The following is a 14,880-nucleotide window of genomic DNA, read 5'->3' on the forward strand; positions in this document are numbered from 1 at the left end:
CTCATTTTTTAGTATTATTTTAATATTTTCCCCCAAATAAATCTTATATTCCCATCAACAAGTATATAGAAAGGGGAAAAAATGTTTTCAAAAGTGACTGATGAGACAGTTATTTAAAAAAATAACGAAAATGCATAGCATAACTTTAACAACATGGGGGGGGGGGGAGAAGGCCTATTTGAAAGTTTCCATGACTCATGAACTTTTTTGTATATTTAAAAAAAGGTTTTTCTTCTTATTATTACTTTATTATATACTGGTATTCAATACATATGTTTTTCTATTGGTTTTGCTTTTTTCCATCTGTGTCACCCTCATTTTATTATTATGTCATGTCCAACTCTTTCCAACCCCATTTGATGTTTCCTTGGCAAAAGTAATGGAGTGTTTTGCCATTTCCTTTTCTAGCTCATTTTACAGATGAGGAATGGGGATAAGTGACTTGCCCAAGGCTGAACATGTCTGAGGCCAGATTTGAAAACAGGAAGATGTCTTCCTCACTCCAAGTCTGGCATACTCTACCTCACCCTGCCACCTGGCTGCCTTGTCATTTCCATCCAAGTCTCTATTTCTTTAAAATATTTATTATTTATTATGGCACAATGATATTCCAGTACATTCATAAGATATCTCTTTTGCTATTCTCCAATTGATATAGTTTGATTTCACAGGGTTTTTTTAATTTTTATTTTTATTAACTATAGTTTTTTTTTCCTTAAATCGATCTTAAATTTATATAATGTCCAGTGAAATTCTAACAGTGAGATAACTATATTAAAGGGCATAAATATTTCTGCACCTTTTATAATTCCAAATTGTTTAAAAAAAATAAATGAACCAATTCACAGTGTCAGAAGCAGTGCACTAGCATATATATTTTTCAGCATCACAATGGTACCAAATATCATCTCTCATTATCTTTGCCAATTTGATAGGTTTTTCAGGATTTTCATTTCTCCGATTATTAATTTGAATTTTTTCACATCTTCATTGATAATTTAAGTTTATTTTGCCAAAACCTGCCTATTTATGTACTTTGATCAGTTAAGAGCAAGAATTCTTAATTTTTTTATGTGTATGTTATGGACAGCTGTGTCAGTCTGATGAATCATAATTAAGGACCTCTCCTCAGAAAAATATTTTTCAACAATTGAAAAAAATGCTAAGTTCCAAGTAGATGCTAATTAAAATAAATAACTAATTTTAGCATCTCAAGTTGAAGAATCTCCATACCCAAATCTACACATAAGCTCTTTGAGGGTTTTTGGACCCCAAGTTAAGAATCTTTGACTCTAAGAGAACTTATTTGTGTCAATTCTTTGTCAGAAGGGTTTACTGTGAAGAGTGTTTTTCCAATACACGTCTTTAATGGTTCTAAACTCATTTTTTTGTTTAACAAAATTTCACAATGGAATTTAACTATCTTTGTATTTTATATTTTTTAAATTTGAAAATGATTAAGAGAATTCCTCTCTCTCCAGTTTTAAAAGACACAACATGCCTCTTCATTACGGTCATTATTTTTTTACTGAGTCATTTTAAGATCTACTTGGAATTTGTTCTGTAATGAAAACACCTATGCAAAAAGGCCCTTAGAAATAAAATGAAACTATACAATGGCTAATTTTTAGTCCTATCTAGATTCAATGTCATGCCCTAACATAGTGCCTTTGATGTATTAGAGGGTTGGACAAAAAGCTCTTGAGGATCTTTGATTTTAGAAAATAAATACTTAAACTAAGAATCGACAAAAGTGATAATAAGTGAGCACAAGAGAGGGAGTGTAGGAAGGGGGCCCTCTCAGGGCTAAGATATATCTACTAGTTTTACCACAGGTGCTTCCCACCTGGAAAGCTGATTTACAGATGTTTTTAGACCCAGAAGTTGAAGACCTGACTAGCCATGCTCAGTTAACAATTTCAACCACTTTTCTTAAAATCAACTTTGACCATAGCTGTCCATTATTTTTGAATGTTCCACTACTACCATAAAGCTCTCTAAGTGGGGTTAATGATGAAGGCCAACCAAAGCTATGATCATATTTCATTCATTTACAGGTGGTATCAATATGGAAGACTTAACACCAGCTGCCCATTGGTACTGCCAACATCACTGAATTGTTGTGAAGTGGTTTTTTAAAACATTTTAGTCATAAAAATATGTTGTCATTTTTATTCTTATGATTATTGGTATTTTTATTATACATAACAACCTGTGGTAAATATTACTGATCATTTGGAATCGAGTAAGCCATCTTCCTTTAGGACTTAAGTATCATGTTTTACCTAGACTTTTAGCAATAGAATAGAGAAACCTTACTATTCCCACTACTGAGAGTTACCACATATTAATATACAAATGAACCAAAATTGGGCAACATAAATTCCTGCTTCCAAATTCATTTTTTCCTTAAGTATATATTCCTAAATATCTGGGTTCAGATAGAAACTCACTTTTTCTTGACTACTTAAATATAAGATTTACCTTTTTAAATTAACTCTTCAAAGTAATAATTTATTTCAATATGATTTTATAAATATACCTCTATCTTTAACAAGTTTTTTATATTATATAATTCTAGCAAAAAAAAAAAAAAAAGGAAGCCCTCCAAAATCAAATAATGCTTTCATTTTTGAATGTACTGGAATTTTTTTCTATTAAATAATCCAGTACTTTGAGGTTTTTTGTTGCTATTGTTCTAATGGACCTTATCCACCCTTGATACATTTTAAGTCAATAAATCAGAGGATTTGAAACTTTACTACTACTTGTTTGACCACAATGAACATGTTATCATAGCAAGGGCAGGTAGGTGATGCAAAGAAGGGTGCATTGGACCTAGAGTAAGGAATACCTACCAGAGTTTAAATCCAGCCTCAGACACTCACACTAGCTGATTGCCTCGGTTTCTCATCTGTAAAATGGGGATAGTAACAGCACCTATTTTCAAGTGTAGTTGTGAGGATTAAATGAGATATTTGTAAAGCCATTAGCATAGTATCTGGCACACAGTGAGTAATATATATATATATATATATATATATATATATATATATGTTAGTTATTATTATTGTTGAAACTGTTTTTCAAGCACTCAAATTTAGAACCCTTTAGATCAGTATCTTCAAAGTATAGTCCACAAACTCCTGAGGGATCTTAATAACCTTTCAGGAAGTTTGTGAAGACAAAACTGTTTTCTTAATACTACAAAGATGTTATTTGCCTATTAGAATACTTCTCTCCTTTTCAACTATACATCTGTGTGAGGCTAAGTTTTCTTCATATATTTGAACTAAAACAACATATGACAACAGAATGAACGAAAAAACAGAGATGAGAATCCAGCTGTCTTCTATTAAGCTAGGTACTAAAGATTATGTTTTTAAAATATACAAAACAATGCCATTCTTCTTTTTTTTGTTTTTGAAAATTTAGGGTTTGTTGTTGCTTTTTTTTTTTTTTTTTACAAAAAATGTTAGCATGTAATGAGTTGATTATTTAAATAATTTTAAACATTAATATTTTTAAAATATGTCTGTTTCATTTTTAGTATGGCAAATATTATAGATATTAAAACCCACATAAAACAAAAGCTCTTTCAGGTCCACAATAATCTAAAATGATACTGAGACCAAAAAATTTGAGAACTGCTGCTTTAGGTAATATACAAATAACAGGACTCTTTAAAGCAGGGGTTTCAAACTCGAGGCAAACTTTTTGGCAAAATTCATTGGAAAGGCCAGAAGCAGATTAAAATGTAATTGAGAAATGCTTTTAATCATCACATGATTACTGTGAAGATCAAATATAAAATGCCTTACGAAACTAAAAGCACTATAAAATGTCAACTATTAGTTATTGTTATTGATATAAATATTATCTCCACTTTAAAGGTGAAAAAAACAACAAAAACAGGCCCAGACATCCTATCCATAGCAACACAGCCTTATAAGTACTAAGATCATTAATTTTCTTTCAAAGAAACCACTACTATGACAGGTGTTTGGTACAAAAGTTGACCGAGATGGCATGTGGGAATACTCAAGGGATATGTGATTTTGTCAGCATAGGGAATTCCCTCCACCAACACAAACCAATACTTGCCTCTGGTTTAGTATGACCTTCAAAAATGTCAAAAAGATTAAAGGAATGTTACCAAATTGACACCAGATACAAAATTTTTTTTAAAATCTCCTGCAAACATTCATTATGAAAAACATTATCAAAAAGTGGACTTTTTAACTAAAAAATGAAGGTAGTCTCTGAATCCTTTTTAGCTAAATTCAGTCATCAATATTGCACTTCCTCAACAAGGAGAAGTTAAGTCCTTAGCAAGATTCCAAGAACCAAAGCTGCAGCTATCATATCCCTTCCAATGTGCTTATTCCCAAAATTAATTTTTCCCTTTCTGAATCTCTGGATACCAAAACAAATCAAGAATCAAAGCTTTACTTTGGCTCAGAAATGCCAGAAAATTCAAATCACATATCTTACAAATACATTAATAGCATTTAACCAAAAAATACCAGAAAGTATAGCATATAACAGAGGAACTGGTGGGAGAAAAGAAAATTACCTCATCATTTAAATTGGTCACTATGAGATAAATATCTTCCAAAAGCCTTCTAAAGTTCATAACTGCAGGTTAAGCAAAGGCATAGGTGGAGATTATAAAATAAGGGAAGGACATGGTATACTTTCCCAAAAAGTAAAATCAAACAAAATTTAAGGAAGCAGAATATTACCTTCAACATCACAACTTAAGTAGTTGCGTACTTCATTCAAGATAAAGTTAATGTCTTCCTCCGAAGGAATAGGGTGAGGAGTTATATCAGTTGGACTGTCAGTTGTTCCAGCTATGGTCATCTTTTCCCATGGCAAGAAGAAAATAACACGTCCATCACTAGTAGCAGGGTCAAGCAGTCCCATGTTCTCTGGGCTGAGAGTTAAAAAAAAAAAGTTACTCTTTTCAGAACCGGTACAAAGGAAACTAGTTATATGCATCTCTAAAAGACAATTTTCATCCACCTTTTTCAAGCATCCAAATGATGACTTTCACCTATAAAAGAAGAAATCTTAACAGCAATACTTCTTAAATATTTCATTCAGAAAGAGAATCTTAATGGAATAATAATGGAAGATGATGGTCCCCAAACAAAGAAGGTCAAATTAGAAAAGTCACACTAAAAAAAGTTTTTTATTTCCACATCACCTTCCTTTCGAAATCTCCTAGCTTTCCAAAGAGTCATTCTTTGTAACAAACAAAGAAAAAGAGTAGAAAAAAAAAAAAACAGATTAGCAAAATTAGTGCAACAAATTAACATTATATCGAGAGTTCCATACCCATAGTTCTCCCCAATTCTACAACTAAGGGGAAAAGGTACAGGTTTCATCTTTTAAAAGCCACAATCAATTACAAATGACCAACTGATGTAATATAGCTTCTAGGAAAGACAGGCCTTAGGAGACTTCTGTTCTAACAATTGGTCAGTGATTGTAAATCTTCTGACTTTGGAATCTGATTCTGAGGCCTTCTGATCTAAGAATGCTATTCTGTCAATGATTATAAAAATCCTCTGGCCTAGGATTATAATATTTCTTTCCTTAGACTTTAGGGAAGATATATTAGTGATCCTGAGACTATTATTCTAACAATCTGTGGATGATTTCAAGTCTTCCTTAGAACAGTCCTACAAACATTACTCTCTGTGGATCAGTGATAATCAAATTCTTGAGACCATTCTGGTTCTACCTCTTACATATCAATTAGTATATCAATGAACAAGAACCACCAGATAAATGTGTCTCCTTGCTTCTGTTTCTTTGCCAAATCTTTTGGACTTTAATTTCAATTGATGTTGCAATTATAATAAACTTTGCCCCTTCACTTGGATAATACATTCTGCAAATTCTTTTGAGACACCTCATGACACCAGTCTGTGACCACCAACCTTCTGAATTCCTTCCCAATCTCAACACAATCATCCACACAAATGTGTGTATATAAATATGTAAGTATATGTATGTGAAGATTAGAAGACTGGGGAGGGAGGATGGCATGACACCAGTCTGTGACCACCAACCTTCTGAATTCCTTCCCAATCTCAACACAATCATCCACACAAATATGTGTATATAAATATGTAAGTATATGTATATGAAGATTAGAAGACTGGGGAGGGAGGATGGCTTAGTATTAATTTTCCTAAAGTCATAAGAATCTATCAAAAGGAAATATTTTTATATCATTTTTTTAATGTTTTGGTCCTCATGCTTGCTATTTAGAGCATCAATACTGGCTTGGAGTAAATGCTCACAATTTTTAAAAGAGTCAATTAGGGGTAGATAGTTCTTCAATATTTAAAGCATGATGAAAAGTTTTTCTATTTTTCTATTGGGATATTTGATAGATCTATTAGTGAAAGGTTTCCTGAGAATAAAAAGAAACGCAAAAAAAGACTATAATATATAGCAGAAACTTATCTGAAATGAAATTCTTTTGGACATGGATGTCATTTGTTCCCCTTTCTAGCTTGGGGTTGATTTCTGTATCTACTATGAAAACCAGGATAACTTAAATAAGTGGTTTTCATGGGAAAAGAGATTTTTACTATTATATAAATGCCAAAAAGCTTTAGCATAATAATTAGCACAAAACAAACTTTGAAGGGTATAGTTCTTTTTTTAAAAAAAAAAAATTAAGTTAATGCTGGGATAAATATCAGAAGAGACGGCAATGAATACCCAAATAAAGAGAAATTATGCTATGAGCCAGAACATCCCTAAGGAAACATCAGCATTTAATGAATGTATTTTTAATCAAACACTCCACTAATCAGCATTTATGAAATACCTACTAAGTGTCAGGCACTAAGCAAGACATTAAAATAATAAAAAAGGAAGAAACAGTCTGGCCCTCAAGGAATGTTTACATTCCTTGGAAGACAACATATACATATAAAAGCATATGCTTTTTTTTTTTTTTTTTTTTTTACTTTTTTGGTCCAAACCAGTGATTTCTCTGGTACAGGAAACTTTTAGCACCCCCACCCAAAAAAAGCCCCCCAATGAAGCTCTGAATTTTCTCCAGCACTTTTGGTCTTATTAAGAGACCTACGTGGGAACTAAAGTCTAAGTGATTTAGTGATAGGAGACACACACACACACATATCAGAGACAAAACTTGAACCCAATTTAGAAAGGAAGGGGGGCGGGGAGGGAAGGAGAGAAGAAAAAAAAAAAAAAAAAAAAAAAAAAGAATCCACTAAATGTGCTAGGCATTGTGCTAAGGGCTTTATAAATTTTATTTTATTTGATTGTGACAACAACCTAGGAGGTAGAAGGTATTAAATTATGTGAGAAATAGATGGACATTGGGTTTCTGCAGTTATGAAAATTAAATTGGAGAAATAAAACTTAAATTAGAAAACTGAAACCCACATGAACATCAAGGAATAATCAAGTGTGGATGTTATCTTCCTCTGAAAGAAAGTAAACTCCCAAGGGGTCAGGGGGCTGGTGGCCTGAGATTTGAAAAGAATCTTTTGTTTTTTGCCCTTAGTCCTCCTCCTTTACCTCTCCTCTTCTAGAATGTAAGCTCCTTGGGGGCAGGGACTAGTTATATAATGAGGGATGGAGATTTATGTCCTGTAACAACCAATTAATGGGGAATGAGGGGAGGGACATGCGCTTCAGGATAGGAAATAAAATGTTGCCTTTGGAGTTTCACCTAGGCACCCATTTTTGCAAGAATGTAAAATAAATCTTTCCTGCATTCATCAGTGAGTCAGTAGAGTTCTTGGTAAGATATTTTATTTTTTACAATTATTTATGTTATAAATGAGGAAACTAAATCAAGAAGAGTGTTACTAGTCCAGTGTCAAAATCACTAGTTAGAATCTAGGGCTGGATTTTCCTAAATCACATCACAAACAGGAGGTAGAAATGAGTTACTTGATATCTCTCAAGTTTATTTTATTGATGAGAAAATTTGCCCAGTCATACAGTTAATGAGTATCTGAGGCAAGATTTGAACTCTGGTCATGTTGACTCTAAACCTAGTACTTTATCCATTGCACTACCTAACTACTTCTGGACATAGAAACCTCTTCTTTGTCTTTTTCATTTTTATTAAAAGACAAACACCAATCTCTGTACTGAAAAGGCTTTACTGGGTTTGTGAAACACCTGAACTGGGTTACTAGTATTTGATAGATGAAGCCATTTTTAGAGCTTGGGAGATACTAAGCAATTCATTTCTCTCTTAGGGAAATACGTGGAAAGATCATATATATGAATCCCTGGAGAGTAAAGATACCCTTATTCACAGCACAATGCAAAGTAATAATAATTTTTAAATAGCTAACATTTAAATGGTTACTATGTTGCAAGCACTGTGCTAGGAACTTTACAATTACACTTATTTGATGATCACAATAATACTGGGATATACTATTATTATCCCCATTTTACAGGTGAGAAAACTGAGGGTAAATGACTTACCTAAAGTCATAAAACTAGTGAGTTTCTGGGGCAAGATTTCTGTACCTCCTAGGTGCTCAAAATATTTTCTTCAAATCCCACACCACATGAAGACTTCTATGCAGATATTCCTAAGTCATTTTTCATTTCCTGAAGCATTATATTGAGTTAGGTTAGTGAAATAGGTGGTGGTCAGCAACATCCCTTAGAAGGAGGATGTATGTGCTACACTTCCCCTCCTTGTCAAGAATCCTAACAAGCATCTTCCCAAAGGAATTAGAGGAAAATTAGTTCGATTGGACAAAGGCATGAAAAGTCTACTTATAGAATTTTGTCTATTTAATTAATGGTTATAGTACCAAAAGCCATTTGCTTGAACACTTGGGAAAGGGAATTTTGGGATTTTTCAACATCAGCGCTGAAGGAGCTGATTTTTAAGAAGAAAAACTACTCAGTTCAGTGATTTGAACTTGGTATTCATAAAATCAAAGGCTCATTATCTACATGTGTATATGACAATATCTGCCATATATAGACTACTAGTTAATGGGGACACAATCAGAGATCTGTTAACAATGATATCAATAACAATGACAACACTCGTGGTAACAGTGGATAGAGCATCAAAGACAGGAAAACATAGATTTAAGACCTATCTTTGTCACTTTACTGAATTCTATGATCCTGGTCAAGTCACATAGCCTCTGTGCCTCAGTTCTACATGTATAAAATAAATGACTTGGTTTAGATGCCTTTAAAGGTTCCTCTAGTTCAGAATCAATAACTATAAAAGTTATCCCTTACAAATCACAAAGGGATAGGGGAGTGATGAGTGCTGAACAAAAGTGCACATAAAATCTTTTTGGCTCTCCTTTCATACCAGAAAAGTCTAAATTTTTTCTTTATTTTTAAGGGGTTTTTATAGTATTTTATTGTAAAATTTGGGTTCATAATTATACAATACTATACATACATTTTATACATTTCTGAGTTTTTAAATTTTTGCTATCATCTAGCCTTTGCATGTGGTCTGCAACTTTTGCAAAACTCCCAATATATTCCCATTTAAATTTTTTTTGCTGGGAACAGCTTGATGGTGCGGTGGATAGAGCACCAGCCCTGGAGTCAGGAGTACCCGAGTTCAAATCTAACCACAGGCACTTAACACATACTAGATGTGTGATCCTGGGCAAATAACTTAACCCCAATTGCCTTGTTTTTGTTTTTTATTGTTTTACACTGACCCACGATATAGCAAAACTAGATCACAATGTTGAAGGAATGACTGTAAACAACTCACAATTACAAAGTGCTTTGAGGTTTTGAAGCTAGGTGGCACGGTAGATAGAGTGGCAGGCTTGAAATCAGAAAGTCTCACTTCCTGAGTTCAAATCCAGCCTCACATACTTTCTGTGCAACACTGGACAAGTTACTTAAAACTGTTTGCCTCAGTTTGCTCATCCATAAAATGAGCTAAAAGGCCAAACTACTTCCAGTATCTTTGCCAAGAAAAACCTAAATAGGGATACAAAGAGTTGGAAACAACTGAAAAACAACACAAGTGAAAAAAAAACAATTAAGAACTTTACAAATGACTTTCTTTACAGTAATTCTGTAAAATCATTTCCATTATACATATGAGGAAACCAAGGTTTATAGATTAAATGATTTGCCTTTGATCATACACTTAATAGGTATCTGAAATAGGATCTCAATCTACTAGGCAGCCTCAATCAAAATTCACTCAATATTTATTTGTTTCTTGATTTCATAGCACACACAAGACATTGTAAAGTCTTGTAAAAGATAGTAAAAAGCTGTTTGTTATTAGCTATATAGTCATTTGACTTTTCTAGGGGCCAATTTTCTCCATTTGGAAATGAAAATGTAGACTAAGTTCTCTTAGCCCTCTGATTCTGTGATACATCATACACCTCTAAATCATAAGACCTGGAAAGCAATGTGATATAGTTTGATTTCAATACAGGAAGAAATCTAGGCTTACATCCTGTCTCTGACACTAACTAATTGCAGGACCAGAGGTAAATGATTTAATCCTTACCGACCTCAGCTTCCTCATCTGCACAAGGAAATACTACTATAATATCTAGCTCACACATTTGTTTTGAATCTCAAATGGGATATTATATTTAAATGCATTGCAAATCAAATGACAAATCTTAGCTATCATCAATTTCAGCTTTCTGATTAAACTTTCCTTGTACATTTGTGTGGTAAATTTTTTTTGTTTTATGCTAAAAGAATGCAGAGAATGTGTTTTATGTGTGTATGTATGTGCACGCGTGTGTACGCACACACACACACACACACACACACACCTGTCCTTTTATTATTATAAAGAGACTCCTTGAAAACATCAGACACTATGAAATGGAGAATTATATATGGAAGATATATCTTGTTTGAGAAAACACTTTCACTGAGCTGCAAGGGTTAATACCTCATCACAAATTTTCCAAGAAGTGAATATACAGATTCATTAGCAATGATAGAACAGGAACCTTACCTATGATCATATTTATGTGGACAGCTGCATTATAGTTACATTCTTAAAATATACTGAGATTTTTTTTTCTTTTTGGTCTAAATATTTAAAAATTAAACTGAACATTCCATATTTGGTAATCTGAGTATTAAATATCACTATAAAATACAATCATAAAATCCTTTAAAACTGTTAAAGGCAGTAAAAAGAATTTTAAAGGGTGAAGGTGATGGTTAACAATACACTTATATAACTAGAAACAGGAGAGAAGCAATATACCAATTACCTAAGCGAAGACATATGTCCTGGGCTTTGAATTAACAAGAGGAGAGGGAAGATAAAGCTATTAACGAAGGATATTAAAATTTAAGAAGCCACAAGGAAATACCCTAGATAAACTTTTAAACTGCATCACTTATACCCTTATTGAAAGAGAAAAATCTGTTTACAATGAAGAAATAATTGTGTAAGATTACGCTAAAGTTTTACAGTGGATATTCCCCTTGGTTAAAATCTGTACCTAGGAGAGAAACATAAACCCTGTCCAACATGCATGAATCACTTTGTACCAAGAAGAAAAGCTTGTTGCTAATTTGTGTATGTGTGTCTGGGTCTAAATGCAATGAAGATTTTTCTCATGCAGACCAGTGCTTTCTGAAGTAGCCTAATTTAAATTGAAATCAATTTATTGTTAACTACTTAGCAATCAGTGGGATAGCTAACAAACAGTATGTGAGCATAGACCGAGTTTAGGAAGAACAAAATAACATTACCACTAATCAGTTGTAGAAAGCCTCTACTGATGAAAGATGGTTATTCAGTTATATAGATTTTAGTTATGCCTTTGTAAAGAATATTGTAGAGTGTATGACTGGGGAGTTTAAATAATTTTTTAAAAGGATATTTTTTCAAATTTTCTATCTTTCTTTTAGAAATTAAAATATTCTCCACCCAATTCCCTTTGCAATTTATATAAGATGATGGCACAAATAGATACTTCCTAAGTTTATAAATTCTACAATAAGTTGGCCAAAGGATGACACTCTTATAATCCTCTTTACTGTTTTGTACATAGTAACTGGAAAATGTGAATGGAAGACATACAACTCACTAAATTCCCAAGCTGATCTAGTTATGGCTCAAGCTCCTGGACTTGGGTTGTCAACAGTCTAGCTGAAGGCTTCCCCAGACAGTTCATACCAGCCTTGGCTCACCTCTAAGCATGTTGGGGAAAATGGATTTAAATCACATTAGCATGATGAGTCATGAACTGGCAGGCCCAGAGATCAAATTCAGTCTCCTGTTACTTCACCCCACCAAATAGTGATCTTAAAACAAAAACAAACCTATCTTCCTTAGAGCCACAGCCCTACCATTGACTATTTGCAATTGTGAATCCTTTGGCCCTTATCAATTTTCAAAAGCATGGAACTGATCTGGAATACTAGCCTTTGAAACTGATGAATTGAATGGAATTACACTGTTTGTATAAAATTTCCAATTCATGTAATAATGAAAATGTCCAGGATTGCTTCTGTCACTTTGATCAGTAGCATATTTCTGGTTATATATAATATATATAATACATAATAACTATTATTAGTTACTGCCCTAATGTATTTGGGAGTAGGGAGAAGAGGAAAGAAGAAAATATAAGATTATGCCCCATGTTTAAAGTTTTATATATATTATATATACACATATACAATGCAAGGGATTTTGTAATATAGTGGAAATAAAAAGATCACTAATCAGAAGGTAAACTTTAAGTGCCCAATAGACCACACAAGGTCCTGGAAGTTACATCATGAAACAAATCTTCCTGTTCTCAATGAAAAAATAGGAGTTTGGTGGGAAGGGGGATATGTGCAGAGAGAAAGACAACTAAAAGTAGAACACTGAATATATAATGTGTCTGTGCTTAATTATTTTTCCTTAATGTGTGTCCCAGCAAGGATTCAGTCTTGAAGATAAAGTGTTTAATGTTTGCTTTTTTCCAATCAAAACTGTAATACAAATATACAAAAGGCATTGATAAAATATTTTAAGAAGGTCAAGTATTAGACCCCAATCCAAGAAAGTCTCTTGGCTTCTGAAGAATTAAAATGCAGGCCCATTTTATAATAGCAAAGAACCAGAAACTGAGTGGGTGCCCATTACATGAACTGATGCTAAGTGAAGTGAGTAGAACCAAAGAGAATATTGTACAAAGCCACAAGATGATAATATGATGATCAATTCTGATGGACGTGGCTCTTTTCAACAATGAGATGATTCAGATCAATTCCATAGACTTATGATGGAGAGAGCCATTTGCATGCAGAGAGAGGACTATGGGGACTGAATGGGGTTCGTAACAGTATTTTCACCTTTTTTGCTTGTTTTTTTTTCTTATTTTTTTTCTTTTTGATCTGAATTTTCTTGTGCAGCATGATAAATGTGGAAATATGTATAGAAGATGTGCACCTATTTAACATAATGGATTACTTGCTGTGTAAATTTGGAACACAAGATTTTGCAAGGGTAAATGTTGAAAACTATCTTTGCATATATTTTAAAAGTAAAAATATTATTTAAAAATGAAATAAAATAAAATTGAATAGCAAAAAGAAAAATTAATTAAATGCTGTAGAGTGGATCACCTATAGGTGGCACAGTGTTTGCTCTGGGTTTGGAAATCAGGAAGACAAATTCAACCTTATTCACTTATTAGCTGTATGATCTTAGAGAAGTCACTTAACCCTGTTTACCTTAGTTCCTCATTTATAAAATGAGCTGGGAATAACAAGCCACTTGAGTATCTTTGCCAAAAAGACCTCAAATGGGATTATTAACTGTCACACATGACTTAAACAATAAGGAAAAAAATTGTAAACTCTTTTTAAGGCAAGATCTATTTCATTTTGTCTTTGTATTATTACTCATACCTAACCCACTACCTTAAATACATAGTAGGCAATCAAAATGTTTATTGAATAAGGTATATGGCACCTCTCTTGCTAGCCCCAAGACTCTGTCCAAATTTCTGCCACTCTGTCTCTCTCATTGAAAACATAATCAAACCAAGAATAGCCTAAATAGGTATAGCATAATCAAACTAAGAATACTAAGTATTTCAGTCTAAAGGAAAAATTAGTAAATTTAGATAAACTGAAACAATATATTCATGTTCAATTGATTATTTTCAGCAAATGAATATACAGGACTTTGTACTCTTGCAGAGACGACCACAAATCTCCATCCTTAAGAAGCTAATCCTGTCATAATTAGTTATGACAACAGTTAAGTCTACTTTTATCATTTGCCCTATTTTTTTTAAAAGGAATTTTTAAAATGCATCTTGAATTAAGAGTTGAATACCCCCAAAAAACCTTTTTGTTTTAAGTGGAAAGGCAATTCTAGTTATTAAGGAAGGTGGGTCAAAAAACAATCTAAAAAATTATGGGTTTTCTTTAGAGAATTTCACTCACTATAATTGTTATTTTACTCACTCTAACTACAAATACTGACTGGTGCAAAAGGTAGCTCTTGGAATCTGGTTACCTGTAATAACCAGGCATCACGATGTGTACCCCAGCACTTGGCTGACAGATGTTTTCAGTGCACTGATTATCCATTTTGCGCAGTGTGTCTGTGAAAGGTCCCGTAGCATTGATAACACATTTGGCTCTCACTTCAAATTCACACCCTGTGAAAGAAAACAGCATCAATCACAGACCCCATTTGTTTCTCTGCTCACTGATGCTTTGGATTATTAATTTATCTATTAACTTAACCTATAGTGAAGTATATTGTATGCCACATTAAGTGACATGAGCAGCTGGAATCACTGAAAAAACAGTACAAAAGGTTCCCATATGGGTTATTTTCCACACACACAAACAGTGTCACAT

General features: G+C 33.1%; 1 protein-coding gene across 4 annotated transcripts in view; it reads right to left on the reverse strand.

The window, feature by feature from the left end:
- The window catches only part of GPD2 (glycerol-3-phosphate dehydrogenase 2), a 180,906-nt gene that overhangs the window by 25,247 nt on the left and 140,779 nt on the right, over window positions 1–14,880 (reverse strand). For all 4 annotated transcript variants that reach the window (XM_023499218.2, XM_012544744.3, XM_031960649.1 and 1 more), the window contains exons 8-9: window positions 14,531–14,675; window positions 4,746–4,939 (exon numbers count right to left, since the gene is read on the reverse strand). In XM_023499218.2, coding sequence (XP_023354986.1) covers window positions 4,746–4,939; window positions 14,531–14,675 — 339 coding nt within the window. The remainder of the gene's footprint in view (window positions 1–4,745; window positions 4,940–14,530; window positions 14,676–14,880) is intronic.

The sequence above is a fragment of the Sarcophilus harrisii genome, chromosome 3 (genome assembly GCF_902635505.1).
Source record: "Sarcophilus harrisii chromosome 3, mSarHar1.11, whole genome shotgun sequence".
Lineage (NCBI taxonomy): Eukaryota > Metazoa > Chordata > Mammalia > Dasyuromorphia > Dasyuridae > Sarcophilus > Sarcophilus harrisii.